The sequence below is a fragment of the Barbatula barbatula genome, assembly GCF_947034865.1.
Source record: "Barbatula barbatula genome assembly, chromosome: 24".
Taxonomy (NCBI): Eukaryota; Metazoa; Chordata; class Actinopteri; order Cypriniformes; family Nemacheilidae; genus Barbatula; species Barbatula barbatula.
Window position 1 is genome coordinate 6,067,846 of NC_136787.1, and position 23,007 is coordinate 6,090,852.

A 23,007-nucleotide genomic window follows, 5' to 3' on the forward strand; every position below is an offset into this window, starting at 1 on the left:
TTGCTCAAAATGTTCACACTTTCCTAAGTTATTGATTGGCTGTTTCCTAGCACGACTGCTCCTTTGTGTACTGAATCCCAGAGCTGACAGAGAGGGAAATTTAATGAGAGGAAGTTTTGTTCGGCTCTAGAGAGTGTGCAGGACACACACACACAGACACAGACAGCACTGCTGGCTACAGTTAATTGTAAGGTAAGTTCAGAATGTAAATTCGGTCATATGGGAGAGAGGTAAGGGTAACAAGATCACATTCGCTCTGGACCAGATTTCCATTCGGCTGCACAAAGAGCAGATATGGCAAAGACAAAACTGCAGGCGATGTGAACAAACACCCACTGAAACTTTACCATGTCGAGTTTCTCAAAGTTTAAAATGGGAATTATGGAAAAAAGATTCCTCTTTTATTGTATTTTTTGCCAGGCATATATTGAAAGATTGACCCAAGCCATTAGTAATGCACTGAATATCACAGAGGAGGTGGGCTCTTTCAACTTGGAGCAAAAAGCTAAAAAGAAATGTATTATTTATTATAGTTTAAATTGATTTAAGACTTAAAGCATTGTGTATATTTCAAATATTAGCAAGTTATCATATATGAGCAATAAAACCCAACAAATGGAGACTGATGCCTCTTCACAGAGCACAAAATAGTTATAGTTTATGTGTCCATTTATGATGAACATGACCATTATGAATGTGCCAGGTCTGTTATGGATGTGACAATTCACCTACGCGCTGAAACACAAAATGTTTTATAAACTTTAGGAGAGACTTCACATGGGCATTTAAACCAACAAATATTGACATCTGACTTATCAGTTTGGCAAAAACCTTACGATTGACATATGCATGAAATTGCTCCGCATTATTATTCAATATTGTGCATCCCAACTTAAAAAACACCCAAATGCTTTTGCAATCCCCAGAGCCGTTGAGAGAGAGAGAGTCGCAACAACGGAAGATCAAAATTTTCGCGTTCCAGGAAGTTATGTTTTCTTTTAATGGGATATTTCACAGGGAAATAAAAATGTTCCCATGTTTTACTCGCCCTCAAGGCATCCTAACTGAATATGGTTTTCTTCTTGAAGAATAATGCAGTCGAAGTTATCATGTATCATTTTACTTCCAAGTGGTAAAACAAGCCTCAGGTTCATACCAGCAGTGGGATAACAGAAGCTCTGCATTGAGTCGCTTCAGAAGACCTTTGTTAAGACCACCGAGCGTGTCGAGCACTTCTTTGAAGTCAGCGCCCATTCACTCTCATTTTACCGCTTGAAGAATAATGCTGTCGGAGTTATAATACCACGTATCATTTTACTTTCAAGAAGAAAACCATATTCAGTTAGGATGCCTTGAGGATGAGTACAACATTGGGAAATATCCGTTTCACAGACTAGGCTCAGCTTAAGCCAGGCCTGTGCCTTAATTATTTAAATCGCTTTTTTTATTCCTTAGATAAAATGACTGGTGTGCATCTTGAGACCAAACAATGGCAATGACCTATTTTAAGATATCTCAGGGAAACTTTGAGTTTAGACAGGTCAAACTTTCATTTTAGTGTGGGACTAGTCTTAGACCTTGAAACCGGGCACAAAAGCTTTATTTCTTAAAATGTTTTATTCATTAAATGACTTGCGTCTTTAAATGGGTTAAATGTTTGTCACAATCTGTCTGTTTAGCCACAGCTCCATGCGTTTCATGTAACTTCCAGGAACTATTGTGAGCCTCCATGAACCTCCATGAAAGTTCCATTGGTTTCAACTGAGTAGAGAGTTGACGCAACTCTCTCTCTCAATGAATCTGGCAACCACACGGCAGAACCCTTGCAACCACCAAAGCATCATAACAGTAGATGTAAAAATCTAGTTCCTGTGAAACTTTCAGTAATTATCATGAGACTGACGACCTATGAGCACATTAACACCAGACCACCTACATTTATACCGTAACCTTATGGCCCTGATAAGCACCAGGGTGACATACTGAAACTTCCACACACCAGTAACACAAAGATAATTACATAGTGTATGAAGGTATTGAAGACGCACAAGCAACATTTTCTAAAGTTTAAAGAAAGGGTAGAGAATAGTCTAGAAAATGGTCTCAGGGGCTAAACATATAAAATAAACATGACAAGCACACAAATATGCATACACACACAAATATTATTCGTGGACTTGCACCCACTTTAAACTTTGAATGTGTTAAAACAGAACTCAGTGAACCGGAGGATATAACACCTACATAAGCTAAACACACACACACATACACATACACATACACAAAGACCATGAACGTTAATTAAAAGACTTGTGAACTGATACACTGCAAAACACATATCAAGAGCTGACATGAACAACTACAGCTAAAGGGACCTCACAGCAACACACACATGCACACGCGAACTGATACACAAACAACTTTAGCAAAACTTTCAAAACTCAGTACTATAATTTATCTGTCAAACACTAAATCTGTTATTACTTACATCATCCCAGAAAATTGGGTTGTGTTCGTAGCCTCCCACAGAAAGAGCATCACCTTGGAGACGGAGGTAGACAGATGCATCATGGTCCCTGACGTTGGGCATATTCTAGGGTGGAAAAAACTTGTTTAATAACATGATTGACTCATATTATCATCTCTCGTTATTTTAATGCATGACATTAAAAGAACCGATAAACCAGCCGGATGGCATTTTTAACAATGCTTTTAGGTTTTACTGCTGATATAGTAACCGAGTGTAGTGATATCTCCCGTGTGTAGTTGAACTCTGGTTTATGAGCTTAAAATAGGATCTTCTCAGTGCATCGGGCTGTAACCATCCCCTCAGGTATGAATCAGTTCATCAGTTGCACAGCCAAACAAATATTTCATCATTTCAGTTTAAGTGATGACACATTGGTCTCTGTGAGGACGGAGAAGTCTTCCATCAACCCAAAGCTTTCACACACACACACAGTTGCGTAATCCACAAGTGAAGTTATTTCACAACTACTGTTGTGTTTTGCTACAGTGGTATAAAAACTCTCTGGGTTATTCAATAAAACAAGTGCCCTTTCTAGCTTCATAGCATGATTTTAAAGCACACTCTTCCTGTTGGACAGTAAATGTAGAGAGGAAAGTGTGAGAGAGCGGGGAGAAGAAAAGCAGGACATGTTCCTTAAAGGGATCCTTACCCCCCAAAAAAATATCATTCATCAAAAATTATGTCATCATCGAGTTTTTATAAATGTCTTTGTTCTGAGGAACACAGAGAAAGATATTTGGAAGAATGTTTATAACCAAACAGAGCTTCCCCCCCCATTGACTCCCATTGTAGGGAAAACGTGTTTGCATCCGTATTCTATTTCTGGTTGAAACGGAATTACAAATGAGAAAAATGTGTGTTTGTGGTTTTGTTCACTGAGATTTGATGTATAAAATCAGCCGTTGCATTTGGAAATTAAACTGGGAGCAGACTGGCAGTTAAAGGGGAGGATTTAACGGATGCTCCGGCCAAGCTTACATTTAAGATGGAAAGTCACTGCATGACGCACAGGTTTTGAGAAGCGATGCATCGACAAGTTAGGATGCAACTTTTACCGGATTTTCTTTTTGAAATCATCTAAACATGTAGTTTAAGAATGTCTCTGGAATTATAACATGCAACACGGTAGTCAAGTTACAGTCATACGCAGATGCGTGTCGTGCGAGTATAGCCAAAACAATATGGCGGCTTCCCGTACTGTGAGCTCTCGCTGCGCGACAATGTATTAACATTTCCCCAGCAAAATGTGGATTTGCTGCACCAATAAGACCAGCGGAGACACACTTTTTACATTCGCCAGACTTTAAACACACATATATGTCGACCAACGGTATTAAAGAGCACTTTTGGCTTTTAACTGTGCATGTGTAGGCCTACGTGCCAAGGCACGTCCTTTTTCTTTACCCAACAACATCGCCATCCACTGGCCTGGTGGATGCAGACTGTTTTGATAACGCTGTCATGTGTATGTGAAACTTTTCAAATACGCAAAGGAAACACTTTTCAGTTTTTTATTGTGTAAACATGGCCTAAGAGCTTGGTTAAAGTATATGTGTATGGTTACACATATGTCACTAAACCTGAACGCTGGTGCACAAAGTGCAAATATGGCTACGCTTGTGAATGATTTAAGACCAGAAAGCATTTCTGATTGGCTAAAAAAACATTACTCAACCCGCTCTCTTTTTTTTCTGTTTACTATGCCTAAGGCACTGGTGTGATTTCTCACAGCACGTATTTTAGTGATATCTGTCATATAGCAGGGACAATTTAAGTGCATTATTTTAAACATTAAAAGATGCCTGAAAGAGCTTATGGATGTATGTGGTATTATGGTATATTGAACAAAATGGTTACCTGAATCCCCTCGATTCTTTCGGTGACAACGTAAGCGTGGTGCATAGCAACCAAAGGAACATTGACGCCTGCCATTTTACCCAGTTTAGTGGCCCATACACCTTCAAAAAAACATTACAAGATCATTTCAGGTTGTTTTTTACATTATTAAAAGAGACCAAGTGATGGTCTCTGCATTGTTAAACTGTTCTGACTTTTATTAAACGTTACAGCAAATATCAAATGATATCACCATCTCTGTAAAGTTCTATGAGATGTATGATTAAAAAGCAATATTACCTGCTTGTGTGTATAGGACAATTTAATATGTTAAGAAGAACATTGGTATTTCAATCATCTATTGAGGAAAGGTAACCATACAACATTGACCCAATTTGCCTTCCATTGAATGGGCACAAAACCACTGGTACATTTCCATGGAAGGTCACACAGGTTGACATGATGGTAAATAAACAATGACACAAGTTTTACTTTGCCTGGCTGTACAACAAATATGTTAAAAGAGCATTGACCATTGGAATTTTATTTTCCAATCATTGACTGCCCCCTTTTGGTGAAAACAGCTCAGTTTCTCACCTGCACAGTTGACCACACATGGGGTTTGAATGGTCCCGTGAGCGGTTTCTACAGCCTTTACTCTCTTGACACCCATATGATCATTTCTTACTTGAATACCAGTCACTGGACAATTTTCAATCACCTGTGAATGAAAGAGTTAATCATACATACATTACTTAAAAAAATTAGAAACTATGCCACCAACCTCCAGTAACTCAAAGATACTTTTTTGCCCAAAACTGACTTTACAAGTAATGTATTCTGAACAGTTGCAATGAAAACAAAAGGGGCTAACACTGTGCATATACAGGAGTGAGATTATTTTACATTTAAGCTTTTATCCAAAGCGACTTACATTGCATTATACTATATAGTCGTTTCAGAGGACCAAATGTTCATAACACCTCATATTAAACATATAATCCATGTCGGTGCCGATAGCCTTGTGGTTAGTGCTCCGACATACATTCTTAAAAAAGGGTGCTTTAAAAGTTTCTTCGACGCCATAGAAGTACCTTTTGGTTCTATAAAGAACCTTTAACATCTGCAGAAATGAAAGATTCTCCAGATTTTACAATAGGTAAGAAACAGATGGTTCTTTAAAAGCCTTTGACTGAATTGTTCTTTGCGGAACCAAAAATGGTTCTTCTATGGCATCCCTGTGAAGAACCTTTTAAGCGCCTTTATTTTGAAGGGTGTATGGAGCTGGTGGTCCTTTCCCGAACCCACTTTGCTTCCGGTCCTCTCTCTCCTACTTCATTAATAAAGAGAACATTTTATCTTAAAAAGAACTATAATCCGGAACCTTTGGCTCTGTATCGTAAAATTAGTTTGAGACATAAAATGGCAGTTTGCTTTGCGTGCTTGTCTTTAAATGTTGAATAACAGCTGACGTTTCCACAAAATCTGACCCAACGGCTCAATTTAAAAGTTATTATTATCCTTACCATTTTACTTGATATAAAATAAGTTACTTTATTTAATGAGAGCTAAAGCAGGCTGATATATTAGATATCACTGATCAATAATCAGTGATTAAAAAGAGAGGAAGGGAGACGTACAGTGGCCCCCCGTGCGGTTGCCGCTCTGGAGAGGGTTGTGCAGGTACCCGCTGGGTCCATGGTGCCATCTTTAGGTACGTAGAGTGTGCCATAAAGATCCTTCACATTCATGAGAGGATACAGATCTTTGGTCTCAGCTGGCGACAGGACGTATGACTCGATGCCGTATGCTTTACCCAGCTGAAATACAAAATGAACAGTCACTTTATGAGTACACACCAGACAAATATAGAAGACCCAACATCAGATTGAATTCCATTTTTATTCAGCTTACTTATGTTTTATTTTTCGTACTGATTTCAAGGGAACAATCTTCAGAACAGATTTAAACGGAAGCAAATTCCTTCAATGAAACTCTCTATATATATCATACTCTTAACAATGGGTGCAAAATCTGAAATCTGAAATATTTTATTAGCTCATTTATAACAAATCTTCCACAAGGACAAAAACACTTTTATTTGGCTTTAGACATGACTAAAATTCAACCAAGACGAACACTCAATTTGTTTTTTTCGTTACATAAAATAATATCATTAACTGACATCTTATCTTACTGTATATAAATGACTTTTAAGGTGATATATGTTACTAATTTGTGGCAGTTCTGAGAATCGGAGAATCTGAGAATAACATACTTTGCAATGTTGCGACTAGGAAACAACAACAATTTGTTATATTTATTGTGTGTTTTTGAGGGTGTGGCATACCGACATGAGCCGCTTGTATTCATCCAAGCGCTGCTTGTTGGAAGCAATGAACAGGCCTCCATTTTGAATCCAGCCAGTCTCAAGGCCCGTCTCCAGCTCCAGCTCCGAGCTGACCACGTTGCGAGTGTGAGCCAACAGCTCGACTTCAGTATCGCTTGGTCTTAACTGCCACAAAAGTCCTGTGAAAGGGTAACGGAGTCAAACAAACAGGTTGGGTCATATTCAAAACTTGTACAAGCTAGGACGAGTTGAAGCTGTTTCTGCAAAGCCAAAAGGACTTTGACTTGGCTGTGACTCAAGACTTACAATCAGCTCTGAAAGTATTTATTCAGTAAACTCTTAAACTAAGGCTGCAAGTAATGTGGGATATAAATCCAGAGTTTCTCTGTGCTCACAGAGCACAAAACTGCTATTTAGAAAAACAAGAGTTTTTGAGCGCAGGAGGAATATTACCTCTTACCCTCTAAACAAAGTACAGACCAACTCCACATTCAAAATCGCTTTTGTCTTTTCTGAATACCTGCCGTGTGCCATGTGGTGCCAGCGGTCAATCTGTCTCTCTCCAGCAGAACCGCATTGGTCATGCCCATTTTACACAGGTGGTAAAGGGTCTGGCAACCCAGGCTTCCGCCTCCGATGACCACAACATCTGCAGACTTCGGCAGGGGTTTGGTTGGCCCACTAAGGTCGTCCTCTTGTTTGAGGGTCTTCTCATAGGGGACGCTCTTCTCTGTGGTGTGTGTAGACTGGGAGCTATAGCAACGGGCAGTGACACGGCAGAGGGGTGAGAGGGGCCGCCGGCATGCCATCGCCCTCCTCGCTGCAGTTCCCAAAAAGGACATGGCCCCTTAAAAACAGTAACAAAAAATGTACTTTCCTTTAAGAATGCAGATTTTGACTAAAGAAACTAAAGTTGAGCGGTTTATGGTTTTGGTAAAGCTTGATAATAAGATTGACTTCAATACTACAATAAACTACAATTATTTTAGCAGCACTTGCAAGCTTATACTGTTGTTATGCAAGTTCTCAGTTACCCAATATATAGGATTTGTCAAGTCAAAATATGTAGACAATACATTAACCAAGATAAATTAACTTGTGTATCGTTATTTCACAGTAGCTACTTTTAACCAATAAAACATGATGCTGTTATTTAAGCTAAGGGTGGGTATATGCATCCAATGCAAGCAATGCAAAAGCCAAATACATCAACCACTTTAAACCAAGCGAAGAACAGTAAACCTGCAACACAAGCAATATTGCAAATATGTGCATTTTCTTGCAACAGCTGGAAACACTTCAAACAATCATGACACAACATCAAACAAACATAAACAAATCCGTGAAGCAGGTCAGCAGTTCAGTAATAAACTTTATTACAAGATATAGTACAAGCGGGCTGTACTTACTGAGAGAGAGAGTGTGTGCACGTCTTATATGTTTACTAAATGCTTCCTCGAGAGTGTGAAATGTGAATAAAAACGAAGCATTCGAGCTCAAATATGGCTGTTTGCTGAGTGAGCATGTGGACGAACAGCTGCGGTGAACTTCAGAACTGCAGATGCGCGCGCGCGCTCAATGCAAAACACAGACGAGCGATGCAACGTAACAGAGGAAATAACGTAACAAGCGCTTTCTCGTTTTCTATCGTTAATGTGTGACAAGCTGCCTGTGTTCAGACTTCAACGTGGATCAGGAATTAGTTTTCACTGCATATTAAACAAAGTAAAGGGTTTTTTGCATTATAGCCACAGGTCAAACATTCATCGGTTATCCAACTAAGCGCTGATGTCGATCATTTCGCCACGCAATCGCTATTTGTTGTTGTTTTTATGATTTCGGTTATCTAAAATTACAATGAAACTTCCAGAAAGTTTGCCGTCGACGCTTTAGTTACATACAATCTGAAAAACGCAATGAAAGTTTACGGCAGTGCACGTGTCATAAATATTTAATGATGTAAATATAGTTGGTCTACTGTAAATACGTCACTGCAATATCATTCAAAACCATGACATTACATTTGTGACCCTGGATCACAAAACCAGTCTTAAGTGGCACGGGAACATTTTTAGTAAAAGCCAGAAATATATTGTGTGGGTCAAAATTATAGATTTTTCTTTTATGCCAAAAATCATTAGGATATTAAGTAATATCCATAAAGATATTTTGTCAATTTTCAACCCAAAATATGTAAAAACTTTATTTTTGTGAGTGGATGAGATTTTTTCACCATTTACTTCCAGAGTTTTACACTCTTGTTGTAAACATCTTAACAACCCATATATCAATAAAAAGCTTAACTATTCAGCTTTAAGTTGATGTAAAAATCTCAATTTCGAAAAATTGACCCATAAGACTGGATTTGTTGTCCAGGGTCACATTTTATGAATGAGAAACGTTTTGAGTGGCTTTAGTTTACATCGTTAACAATAATTCAAATCAATGTGTACTGTCTACATTTACATTCATGCATTTGGTGCGTACATAGTGCAATATATATTTTTTACAGCATTTCAAACTTATGCCTAAAAAAATCAAGTTTAAAATACAACCAAAAAGTGTTCTTAATAACACAAGCATCACTCACCTGCAAAATGAATAAATCCACATAAGAAAATACACACCAAACTGCTTTTCAGGAGGTTGTGTGCAGTGTAGTGCACACTGCAGAGTCAGTGCTTGTAAAATGACAAACTCTAGCGTGTATTCATTCTCCTCCCACTAAGAGCACAGATCAGACATCAGAGGGTGGAAAATGAAATAAATATTTGTATTATTATTATTTATTGACATGCAAATGCAGAATAGACTTCCTAAATTAAAGTGATGGTTCACCCAAATGAAAAAAGAAAATCCTGTCATCCTTTACTCACCCTCTTGTCATTTCAAACCCTGCGACTTTCTTTCTTCCGCAGAACACAAAAGAAGACATTTTTCTAGAACGTTGGTAACCAAAACAGCACGGGACCCCATTCACTTCGATTGCACAGACGCGAAACCAATGCAAATAAATGGGGTCCAGTTAACAACATTTCTCGAAATATCTTCTTTTGTGTTCTGTGGAAGAAAGCAAGTCACACCGGTTTGTAATGACAAGAGGGTGAGTAAATGATGACAGAATCTTTATTAGTGGGTGAACTATCACTTTAGCTGATAGCACGCAAATACTGTCAATTTCTCCCTCAATGCACAGAACAACTGGAGCAGAAAGAACATCTGCTCTCGGTTTAACATGGCTGTGATTGGGCTTATTTGCTACAAGATTATATTGAAAACGTGGAATATTGAGGGGAAAAACATTGAAAGGTTCTATCATAACAACAAAATGCAATGTCATATCAAATTATTATTTAGTACAGTCTAGATTTCAGTTTTTTACATGTTGCCCATTTCACAGACAATCGGTTCATTTTAGGTGTTCTTGTATCATATCAGCTGTTGAAAGAAAAAATCAACACAGTGTACTTTGACCATTATTGGTTATTTTGTTTTTCCCTGATACAAAAATAACACAGACACTTGGAATACTCTGCTCCAAGCCCCACACAAACATGAAGTCGCTGACCTTACAGAACCTTTCCTATCTGCAACAGCCAATCAGAAAAGGACTTGAGTGCCTCACCCCCAGTTAGAGAAATGTGACCACACACTGAATGAACCAAGCAAAGACATTTACATTGAGTCATTTAGCAGACGCTTTTATCCAAAGAGTTCAGGGAGCAATAATAAAAGAGCAATAGTACAATAGGTGCTAAAGATGTCTACCAATGACAACAGCTGAAACATTTGTTTGCATATTTATATATTCAATGCATTAAAAAATGTGAATGTTAAAATCTATTTGAATGCAATGTTGTTGCACCACAAGTCAACAATGACATCGCACAAAAACATTCGATTATGTGCTGAATAGTGCTGTTTGCTTGCAATAATCACAGCCATTGATTCTGTGTCATTTAGAAGCTGACTCCTCACATGCACGTCTAGGCTATATTGTGTTTTTAGCAATAGAAACGGGGGTCAAAGGTGTCATTCTCGCATGAAAAACCTTCAGGCAGGAGAAGATGCCTTTTTCGGAACGGACAGCGACCAAACCCTTCTCCTAAGGACTAAAGGTTGATAAATAAAGATAGTACCTGACCTACATTTGCATTTTTGTAAATACATTTGCAAATACATTAGTTACTGAACTAGGAAACATGAACACGTGGTATTAGAACAAAGGGTATATGTACAGACCACTTCGCAACACAGTGGTCCAGCAACACATTTCTTTCATTTATTTGTATCTGATGTACACTGTATATAAATAAATCTAAAAGATATTTGTTTAACATTTTGATTCGGTTAGAAATGTTCTGTTGGTTGTATTCTGTTAAAACACTCATGTGCTGTTTTAAAACTTCTGGACCAGCATTGGACCAGCTTTGTTTACGTTTTTGTATGTGGTCTGAAATGGCCTCGGTTATAGTCAGACTGTTCTAATCATAGTGATCATTTCTTGAAAAAAAAGGTTGAATATTTATCATGTCAATGGACAAACTTATCATGTAAATGTATAAATTCATTATGTATTCATTTTATTAATGTATATCATTTGAAACATGACCAGCCGATCTAATTGTTGTTGTGCATTTTGTACTTTAACCAATAGAGGGAGTTAGAGATCTTTCAGAATTGGCAGCTGGAGCTTTTCAGGCTCCTGCTGGAAATAAGGTGGAAATGCCCTTCAAAGAGTATTAAGGAAGGGCTCTCACATGACAACATTTATTCTAGCAAAAACTGTGCCAAAATGTAAAAAATACGAAATTATAAAAAATGAGTAGGTATAAATTAGCCAAGATTTGAGAAACAATTACAGTGTCACCGTCATAAAGACTATTTATGTAACATTTAATGATATAATGTTATAATATAATCCAAACAAAATATATTTGTATATATCATCCCTAAATGAGGATGCTCAATTATTATAATTTTTATAAACTAAGCTTAAATATATATATATATATATATATATATATATATATATATATATATAAGAAATACTTAAAGAAATACAAGATTCCAACATTTCCTTTTATTTTCAAAAAACACGTTCAACTACCATACATACTCATATCATGCCACATCATTTGCTCTTGCTGTTCACTTAGAGGGACACAGAAAAAGAATGAGACATAGACAAATAAATAACAAATAAAATGATGATAAAAGATTTAACATGATAAGCGAGACAGCCCCAAAATCCACCTGCTAGACACGCATCATTGCAAATATACAGAAATCTGTTCGATTGTCTGAGCATAATCAGATAATAAAACAATAAGGAAAATCCTACAATAAAAAATTCCAATTCACCATCATTGACCAAAGTGTAAAATATATATTTTTCATTGTAAAAAGAGAAAAATAAAAATGTTAAAAGGTCTTCTGGTTCCTCTTAAGTTTTGAGTTATTAATGGATTTGTACTGCTTCTTTCGACCAATAAATATGAATTCGGATGACGATAAAAAAATAGAAAGAGAGCTGAGGTGAATTTTTCCAGGCTTTTACAGGTACCATCATTGGCGTTAAAATATTTAAATGATTACTTAAACCTATTATTACTGTGCAAATATCTCTAATAAACAAGAAAAAAGATTTGAATGGTGCCCAATAGAGGACTGGGCTTTCTAGAGGAAGAATCATGCTTTTTTTCTTAAATAAGATCTTTTTAGATAATAACATTTTTGTCAATAACTGGTAACACTTACAATAACACCACCACCACACTTACAAAAACAACTTGTGTTGTGTTCTGTAAAGTATATCATCTTGTGTCATACATTTATTCATAATTACTTACTAAAATGAATAATGCTGTAAACAATATTGTTGACAACCGATCGAAAGAATAAACCCTTATTTTAAAGTGTTGCCAAAAATGTATAGTCTCTATATAAATGTCCATTTCCAATTTTATTGCTGCAGATCCCAATTGTCATTTTCCAGGTTGTCCATGACTGTGGGAAATCTGCACAATAAATCATATTAACCCTGAATATTCTGACTCCAAGACTGTACCTCACAACTCATCCTTGTAGGTGGCGCTCTGCAGACCTGCGGGTGTCTGGGAACCCTTCAGAGTTTTATGCGACCCCCTCCAATCCGTACGTACGTTGTCATCGTCCCACAGTGTGGATGTTTCCGTGTCGCTCACCCACTCCGCGTCCCCGGCATAATGGCAGGGTTGCACCAGAAGGGGTTGTGTGGAGTACGCCACCAGATTCCGATTGGCAAAGTGGGATTTGTAGTCTTCACTGGTGAATGAGAAGAAAAAACATTGGCTACAGTTAGCATGAGAAAAGGTCACCTCCACTTATCTACTTAATGGCTCTTTTAGATATCTAAAATCTGATGCTGTATCACTTTAGGATTTGTGCTGTTCGATCACAGCCCAAGAAATGCGGTAGAAATCAAACACACTGAGGGTAAGTGTGTCTAGAGGCCCAGCTGGCAGAGAGCCGTTGGCTGTGTCAGACATGGAAGGAGAGTAAAGCAGCAAATACATGCACAAGTAGATACTAATTTCGCAGGAATGCGGAACGGGCAGAGCGTTTAAAGGGTTCCCCGTGAGTGAGGCGAGAGCAGCACGCCGGATTCTGTCAGAGAGCTGCAGATCGCTGAAAAAGTGAATAAGGTGCAGAGAATGCAGCTCTGATCCGTCTCTGTGGGGATGAAGAGCTTCGGGCTGGACGTGCCAAGCAAAATGAACAAAAACCAGAGATGAAGTGGAAATGGAAGGCGGTTGGCATCGAGCCAGCCTGAAGTGCACACACGCTGTTTCTTTTTTTGGCTTGTGCCTCCATAAAAGAACTGTCTGATTCAATGACATAGAAGAAACTACACATTTAGATAATATGCAGTTCTGAATCAAAACAGACCTAAAACACATATTAACTAAATATATGATTGGCATAAAAACAAATGGCAAATGGAAGTAGGCCTATAAGAAGGACATTTTTATTTTGGTTGCTATATTCAGGAGTAGGGGTGTGCAGACCTACTTTTCTGATAAACAAATATGCCTGGTATAATCCATAAATTATGTGTATATTTATAATAAAAACAAAATGTATATTATACAAAAACAATTTCCTTACCCATCCTGTTAGCAACGGTTTAATGATGTGGGGTTATATTGACCCCAAACATGTTTTAATACACGATCAATGGCAAAATACATTTAAATTGTTATTTGCCTTTTACTCACACTTTACCTACTTAATATCTGCCAAAAAAATTATTTGAACATTTGTTATCTGTATTAAGTTCCTTCAGAAACCACAAGATGCTGTTGATTCTTTAATAAACAAATCAAAACAAAACAAAAAACCTCATTCAAGTTCATAATGCATGGGGAATGAATATAGTTAGTTGACAAATATACTGTACATGTGTCCTTTGGTGTGACAGCAAAATAAACTGTTATTTATATATAAGTTTATATTTGTATTTATAATAACAATACCATAAGAGAGATTTATCTTCAATGTTACATTTTTGGTGTCACATAGGACACATTTACGGTTTTATTTGTCAACTTCCCATATATAAAAATAACTATTATTTCCACATATTGTTATCACATACATGTATTTAAAAGGTATCTTGCTTCTCAAGACTAAAGGTAAAAGACTAAAACAAAAAGGACACTAATTTTAACAAACAATCCACCTGACATCATGATCTTTACTGTCTTACTTCTTTTTACTCTTTGCTCTTTTGGTATCTGGTTTTGGTTGCATGTCTCTCGTCATCTAATGCGTGTCAGTCAAGCTCAACTGTAAATGTCAATGTTTGCACTGAATATAATATTATTCTGAAAAATGTATTATTCGTTTGGAACCCATAATCTGTGGCTCTCTAAGTAACCTCTTCATATTTGAGCACATCTCTATTCATAATCTTTATCGTGATCTTTATAGCTTCTTTCAGGATTACAGACGAAAATAAACAGCAGTTACGCATGCCAGGACTGAACTCAGATTTGTCAGTCAACTTGGACAGACAAATTGGATTCAGAAATCTTGTCAAATCAAGACAAACTTCCACATTTACCCATATCATGTCTTGCACTCTTCCCTTCGGTACGTCAAAAACCTGACAAGAACATTTGATAACATGAATTTAATACTCACTTGGGATGCTTGTCATACATGATGGGAAGAAACTCGTCCACTGGAAGCATCTTGGATAGCGGTTCAGCATTGAGAAGCTTCTGAGCTCCCTGCAGGCTGATGGCATAAGACAAGGTCCAGTAAGAGTAGCCGGCGTGCACCAGGTTCCTCACGTTCTCAACTGGAACTTCCTCTCCAGGATTCACCTGCTTTCTGCCCAGGTATCTGCGAAGAAGAAGAAATATTAAAACACAAAACATTAAACTAGCTTAACCGTGGAGCTACAGGTCTGTGATGCAAACTTAAAATGATATGTGTTTTTACAATTTGTTGAATCATTTCCTAGATTTGAATGATATGATGTTGGTGACACTTCCAAATTATCAGAGTAAGGACTTAATCGCAGCAACATGTTATTACTTGCCTTCTTATTGCACTTAAAACCAGTGTACGCCACAAGTTACATCGATTATGTTTATAGATTGCGATTGATAGAATGTTGTGTAACTCACATGATGTCCCAGTCCAGCTCCACCTGCTCCACTTCCTCCATCAGTCTCATCAGACGTCGCTTGAAGTTAGCTTGGAAACGCACGTCATCCTCAAAAATCAGCGCCTTGTCTAGTTGCATGTCTACCATCTATGGGTGAAAGAGGACAAACTTCATTTGAATTATTATTTAAACTAGCATGCTGCAAAAAAATCATACTTTTTTTAAACCACCGAGAGTTTAAGCAGTGTTTTCCACTTTTACTTATAATTAAATGAATGTGTATATTATAGGTTGTATGAGCTTGGTTTTTAGTTACATCACAGACCTAAATCATGATGTGCAGCTTGCTATTTGCTTTCAGAGACATTTGATTGGCCAAAAATCTGTCTTGTGCAACATGAGTCGTTCATATTTTTAGACTGTTTTATAGAGAGCAAGGCTTCAAATTATAAAAATATATTAAAATGATTTATTAATTTATTAAGTCAACTTAAACCTACAGCTGCTGAAAGAATAAACATTTATAGTCAAAATTAAATTTGTAGAATATTGTTCTACTATTGTGTGACAACCAGAATTTGTTTTCAGTATTTGTTGACAGCAAGTGAAATGTTTTGCTTCAAAGGTGAGCTTGCGCATCTCATGTTTTAAACAAACGTTTCTTAGTTTGACAATACGTTTTTTCTCAAGTGTCCCAACACTTTTAGTGTGTCTGTGTATATGTCTGTGTGTGTGTGCATGTCACTGACCTCTTTCCAGATGTAGTAGTGACTCAGGAAACAGCCCACCTCTCCCTTTGTCAGTGTTCGACCAGAGAAGGGGTCATAATAACCAGGTAAGAGATCAACACCTAGAATCTTTATTTCGCTGCTGTTCAGAGCTCTGCATGATTAAACATAACGTTATTGTTGTTGACCTTACTTTAACATCACTAGAACAAAGACTAAAATCATACTACAACACTTCTATAAAAACAACAAAATGCACACAAAATGCAACCTCGCTTTTGGGCTCATCGTGCAAACAGATCTTAAATCTACACCCCAAATGTCAAAAAGTACTTTGAAACCCATTGGGCATCTTCTGCAGTTTTCTATCGATATACAGTATAAACATTTATTTACTACACATGAGCACAAAATAAACATAACTCACGCTCCATCTACAGCATCCACTACTTTAGCATCGATCTCAAGCTCATACAGCGACCACAACGTCCTCTCCCTTCGGTCTGTACGCCTGCGCAGGTTTATCAAGTAAATCTGAGGGGCACACACACAATAAAAAATCTAAAAGTAATAATCATTGTAGCCTAAACAGTTATATAATTCGATTATGGAATTTACAAACGAAATATCAGAATCGGCTTGTCTTTACCTCATCAAAGCCCATGAGCTCTAACTGTTTGGGTGGAACATGGACATAGCGGGAGACGTACATGGGCGGCCCAAAGACTGTTGGAGAGATCAGCTCATTTAAGACAACACAACTATTAACAATGAGAAAAAAAAGCTTTAATAAGCTTTAGGATCCATTGTAAGACCTTGAATCTTGAACCATACTGATTTATTTCAGGCTTTTTTTAATTGAATTTTTTGAATGAATTTGATTTAAGGTTTTTCAGTGTTCCTTACTCAATGATTCCAGGTACACATGGATAAAATTGATCTGATCGTCCTCCACCGTCTGATGAGGCTTTGCAGGTACGTTTGTATACCCATAGCGCTCTTTGTTGCACAGATACATCTGAACATCTGTTAAAGCAAAAGAAAATGTTTAACTATTTGTTCAGCTCCAAAGCTGTCTGATTGAACATTTGACAACCTTTACAGTGAACTGGTGCAAGCTAAATTAAATTCATTATCTTGCATAAGTTTGCAGAGATAGTTTGGAGCCATCCAAAAGAGGGCGCCGTACCGGACATTCTGCATGAGAAAGCAAAAACGATGATGTCGTCAAAGGGCCAGGAGTAGTCTTTGTGAGGAGGGTGAAAAGCTAGTTTCCTGGTGCCTTCTTTACGCAGATCCAGCAGAACGGTGGAGTGGACCATCGGCACAGGGTAGCAGCCCAGCCTCTGACGTTGCTTTGTGGGAAAATATTCAGCGGTGCGACGGTAGTAGCCCTGAAATAGACAGAAAACTCAAAGATTTCAGAGAAAAGTTTGCAAAATAACATCCTACATTTTGGTCCGTTGCACAGCTTTAAAGGTCGAGTGTATGAAATTTAGCGACATCTTGCGGTGAGGTTGGGAATTTCAACGGCTCACTACACCCTCCCTTTCGAAGCACTATGGTGGCTGACGCAGCACTTAGATGTTGTCAAGGTTTCGCTTCTTTGCAGAAGAGATAATGTTTTTACGAAACGCGCTATGTTTGCCACCGTAGAAACAACATGGCAAATTCCATGTAAGGGGCCCCGCTTCGTATGTAGATAGAAAAAGCTCATTCTAAAGTAATAAAAACATAACACTTCATTATGCAAGGTCTTTATACATCTCTCAAGACATATATTATATGTATATTATTATATGTTATGTATATTATATTGCATTTCTCTCAATAGATCCTCCAAAAGAATTACACATTGGACCTTTAAAAGTCTTGGAGCATAGTGGATGTACTATAGAGTACTTTAAAGGTGAAAAGTTGGCAGGTGGCAACAAAAAACGCTGCATACATCCTTTTGTGTCACACATAAGAAACAAAGTGAAACATGTTTGGAACAAAATATTTAATTTTGGGTGGGAAACCTTCATTTAGACCAATTTCACACCTTCAAACTTTAGATTTTTACCTGTGGAGTAATACCGCACCAATAGTTGGAATATGCTGACTGAGAGTCCAGCATAGGGGCAATAACAGACTTATTCTCAGCCATCAGGAGATGAAGTGTGTTAGGGTTGGTCAGGATGTTATCTGTGTCTGAATACTGCATGAGAATGAGATAATAAGTTAACAGCAGCACATAAAGAAACAAATACATTTGGAGTTTGGTTGATATTATTTTCTTTGGAGCAGTTCTGTGATTTGTGTGTCTGTGTAAATTTGCGCAAACTATGTGTAAACTTTATGCAAAAGCACACATTTGAGAATTTTTGTAAGATGTAAATATGTGTGATGTGTTTATGTTAAATCCGGGTCCTACCAGAATATAGTCGGCCCAGTGTTTCTTGGCAAAGTCCAGCGCTGCCTGTTTGAGCTTCATAACATAGTCATAGCGTCCATTAGTCCAGTGCTTGGGTCCAAGCTCACCCGCATAAGACCTGTGGAGACACAACAATGGAAGCAAGCTTCACTAAACTTGAAACCTTCCCTTTTAAGAGTTTTTACATTTTTACTGTTATTACTGTAATACAAAGTTCTGACGTTGCCCACAACACCTTGCGAGAGGGCGTTTACTGACCCTACACAGAATTAATCAATCATATTATATTGTATATATAATACATATTCACCCTTTCTTTCGTAACACTACGTAGGCTGAGACAGGACTAAGATGTCTTCACACGTTTTCACTTCTTTGCCGAAAGAGATAATGTATTTACGAAACGTATGTCCGTTTAGTTCTACTGTAGAAACAACATGGCGCAATCCATTTAAGGGGACCCGCGGTGTATGTAAAAATAGCTTATTCTTACATAATAAAAACCATAACGCTTCATTATGTAAGGTCTTTGTACACCTCTGAAGACATTTATGTATATTATATTGCATTTCTATCAATAGATCCTCCAAAATATACACACAGCACCTTTAAGTCAAAGATGTCTTTTTAACATTTCGGTTCTATATGATCTGTTGGTTGTTTATTTGTACTAACTTGCTAAGTGCTTCTGCACCGGTGTTCATGCAAAATGGTCTATAGTGACTGTAGGGTGTTGAGGGTGGTTGCCAGGGAGTTGTTATGCAGTTGCTAGGGAGTGCGACGGTGTGCTAGTTGGGTGTCCAATGCTCTATAATATTTTGGTCCCTACAGTAAATGTTGCATCTTTCCTTCTGTGTAAATATGCAAATTCTTACATCCTTGGCAAAACTATGTCGGATCGCTTAGAAAAGTATCTTGTGTGGTCGTCTGGATTATTCTGCCCACGACTATTTCCTACACGTCTTCATATATTATATACTATTTCCTACACGTCTTCAATTAATGCTTTTTAAATTATGCAATTATAAAGCATTTAGATTGTACAGTACAGTAGCAGTCTGTACAGCATCCGTGCATGTTTTGTAATGAACATCTCACGTTGGTTTATCCATCGGTCTCCATTCCACATAGTGATACTGAGTCTGCATGACTGTTAGCCATTCTCGAAGGACTGCTGTAGTGTTGTCAGAGTTGTGGTCAGTCGCAGCCCTAAATGGGAAAAAAAAGATCATAAAAATAAGACTAAATATATAAACTAAAAGAAATGCTTTGTGAACATTCACACTACACTCTTCTATATAATGTGAATCTATGTCCTATTTCAAATATGTTTTATATGCTATATAAATAAAGTTTAACTACCGTTCACTTTTGATGGTGAAATCACATTCGGAATTCAGTGCATTCAGTAAAGAATATTTTAACCTGGCCTATACTATCTGATAATATTCACGAAAACGACATAAACCCAGAAAAAGTGGGGGAAGGGGGTTTGCTTTTAGGAGAAAGTCTTAAGAAGTCAAGGGGAGGAGTTGATGGAATACAAATAAGATTGACCCTTTGACATCTACAAATAAGAATTGTCGATCGACAAGCTTAAAGCGCAGGAAGGAAGTCACCTACCAAATAGATATGCGCTCTTTGGGATAGTTTAATCTCTCGAGGGCTCCGAGGTAGTACGGTAAAGAATGAGCGGCGTTTCGGGCGAGAATAGCTATAACAACCGTGGGCGGCTGCATCTTTGACTCCTCGGTGTAATTCTCCTCTGAAAAGTAACATTGTGCCACCGAAAGAATGGTCCAGATAGATATAATCCAGGAAAACATGGCTGGATCTCGACGGTCAGCGGCGTCGTTGGCCGAACGGTCCCATCCGCGTCAGCAGCTGAAGGAAAGAGGGTCCTTCCCTAAACTTCACGCACTCCCCCCAAACTCTCAGTTCTCCCTGAAGAAGTCAACGTGTTCTGTTCTCCAGCTACTTCCGTGTGCGGAGTTCTTACCCCCGAACTGTAACATTCAAAAATGTAAAGTGATACAATATGACGTTACAATGTTTCAAGCGTGTCGGGTTTGTTTAGTGGAATTTGTACATGTCTTGAACTTTAAGCATTTTAGCGGGACTGTTAGATGAAAGCATTTGACGTCTTTTGGGGGGGTTTTCGTGCCACACAAAGAAAGGATGAAATGTTACTTTTTTTGGCTATAAACTGCCGGTTGATACTTTAATGAACGCGCGCGTTTCAGCATGTTAACTCGAAATTCCCAATCTGTTCTTGTGTCGTAAGGAAAAACCTAAAATGTTTATGTATTTAATTGCATTGATGTGTATTACTGGCTTTATTGCTTTATTTTACATTGCTTTGGCCTACATTATTTGATAATTTTCCAACACGTCACAGTTTGCTTTTTTATGCGTCGGTTCAACAGCCACGAGAGGGATGTGTTGAGCTTGATTCACATATAACAGCAATAAGAGTTTTAAACAGACAGTCGACCCAAAAATGAAGTTTTTCAAGTAGTTCCAAACCTATATACATATCTTACACGAAGACATTCAGAACAATGTTAGCAACTCGGATTTCTGGGGTAGTCAAATAATTTGGATCAAACGCGGAACTATTTGTTTATTTTGTGTTTAACAAAACATAGAAAAATATACAATATTTTTTCTACACGGGTAGTCCAGGGTGCCCCTGAAAACTCAGTTCTTAACATTCTTCCCAATATGTTTCTTTGTGTTGAACCAAACAAAGAAATGTATACAGGTTTGGAACAACTTGAGGGTGAATGACAGAATGTTCATTCTGGGGTGAACTATCCCTTTAATATTTGTTTGGCCTTTTTGTAATAGGCCTACATATATTTTACTGTAGAGTTTGAAAGGGTTATATAATGGTAGCCTAAGGTGGACAACCTGATAATCCAGTATAATACTCTCCTATGGTAAAATATTTCTCAGACGTGATGAAGTGTTATCTCAATACTTTCTTTTAGTGTCTCGTGTTTCTGTGAATTAAATTGAACCAAAGCTCCATAAAACCACATTGATTCCATCTTAGATCTTTTACTGTTCGCTGCCTTACAAAGGAAAGTAAAATTGATCACTGGCTGTCCACTCTATTGAGTTCTTGCCTTTATGAATGCAGAGACGCTCATCGCAAGTGGGGCAAACTTGAGAGGGTTTAATCAGTAAAGAAAACAGCGTGGCCTGCAAGACACAACACAAAGAGATGAAGGTGAAAACTACATTTAGAGGCTTTCAAGTGGGCCTCTGTCATTGGGCAGTGCCGCTTTCTGTAACAATTAAATTAGCAGTATTCTCTGGCCTGGTCCGGAGACTTGGGTCACAGGGAGTGTCGTTTCATGGTACCCCTCCAACCCCTGGCCCTCCGAGGGCAAGTTCCCAGCGCCTTCAGCGCAGCCGACCCTGAGAGAGTTCACCAACGCCCAAACTAACTTTTCACTGCTAGGTCAAAGGTCTGAAGAGCAGGGCAGCAGGGTGTGGCGAAGGGTCGAGGGCACACAAGACATCTTACTGGCCCAAATATTTATACAAAGATGGTGGGGCCATTTCCCCCCTGTCAACTTCGATTAAGCCACTTTATTCTATGCCTAGTGGGGGGTCTGCCATAAGCTTATGGATATATGAAGCCATGTGGCATGCAAAGTGAATGGGGGCCGGCACGGCCATTGGTCTCAGCACCTCCGCAGACTCTTTACTGGGTCAGTTAAAATCCCTCAAAGGGCAGCTGCAACACTCTGGGAAAGCCTCGAACTTCATCCAGCGTGGCAATAATCAATAACCATGTTCCCATACAGACGTCTCATGGCTCATCAGCTCAATAACTGTCAGCGGCAGTCCCACGGTCAGCTCAATCGTGCAAACTTACTCAGCAGTCATGACATGACAGCCCAACACGAGATGAATGATCTTTTGGACAGTTTTTTGAAGCTTTACTGAACCTGTTTTGGGAGGTTTAGTTCAGGAAAAGACAATGACTATTCTTGGAATGAAGACTACTCACGTACTAAATCTGATTTATTGCAATATATGTAGATAAAAATAGTGGAATTGATAGTTCATATATGCAGTTAAGTTAAATATGTATTTGTTTCTATTAAAATGTGCATCAATAACTGATGTAGGAGGTTGTTCCAAAAACATATATAATTGACAGTTTTTGTTATTTTTTAATATTTTTTGTATTCTATCAATGTGTGGATATATAAAAAAATCATGAAATATAGAGATACAAGGTTTCAGAAGGACATCAGCGTTACGTATTTTCATCAGATTTCTGCATATGCTGTAGGATAGTGTATAATGTAATAAAGTGTATGTATAGTGTGGGCTGTCATAATATCATTTTCACCATGGTGATAAAAATCACCGTAACAATATTGATATTTTTTCAGTAATTAAAATCATGTTATCACTCAAATTAATTTTAAAATTATTTTCTGTCTTTTGGTAAATTAATTATATTTA

At 37.9% G+C, this 23,007-nt stretch overlaps 2 protein-coding genes across 3 annotated transcripts in view; both read right to left on the reverse strand.

Moving 5' to 3' along the window:
* sardh (sarcosine dehydrogenase) overlaps positions 1-9,417 on the reverse strand; it is a 42,110-nt gene extending 32,693 nt beyond the window's left edge. Inside the window, exons 1-7 of one of the 2 annotated variants that reach the window (XM_079448411.1) lie at positions 9,307-9,417; positions 7,237-7,563; positions 6,717-6,895; positions 6,007-6,186; positions 4,964-5,087; positions 4,388-4,488; positions 2,489-2,593 (exon numbers count right to left, since the gene is read on the reverse strand). In XM_079448411.1, the coding sequence (XP_079304537.1) occupies positions 2,489-2,593; positions 4,388-4,488; positions 4,964-5,087; positions 6,007-6,186; positions 6,717-6,895; positions 7,237-7,558 (1,011 nt within the window). In that variant the 5' untranslated portion in view covers positions 7,559-7,563; positions 9,307-9,417. Of the gene's footprint in view, positions 1-2,488; positions 2,594-4,387; positions 4,489-4,963; positions 5,088-6,006; positions 6,187-6,716; positions 6,896-7,236; positions 7,564-8,125; positions 8,317-9,306 lie in introns of those variants that run through there. The other variant, XM_079448412.1, reaches the window with a different exon arrangement.
* A 2,361-nt stretch (positions 9,418-11,778) lies between these two features.
* cercam (cerebral endothelial cell adhesion molecule) lies at positions 11,779-20,549 on the reverse strand. Its single transcript, XM_079449356.1, has 12 exons — positions 20,143-20,549; positions 19,618-19,728; positions 18,520-18,637; positions 18,169-18,303; positions 17,293-17,497; positions 17,010-17,129; positions 16,753-16,829; positions 16,531-16,637; positions 16,125-16,257; positions 15,395-15,522; positions 14,904-15,107; positions 11,779-13,022 (listed from the first exon to the last, which is right to left on the reverse strand). The coding sequence occupies exons 1-12, from the start codon at positions 20,343-20,345 to the stop codon at positions 12,788-12,790; spliced, it is 1,776 nt and encodes a 591-aa protein (XP_079305482.1). The 5' UTR covers positions 20,346-20,549; the 3' UTR covers positions 11,779-12,787.
* Positions 20,550-23,007: the final 2,458 nt, after the last annotated feature.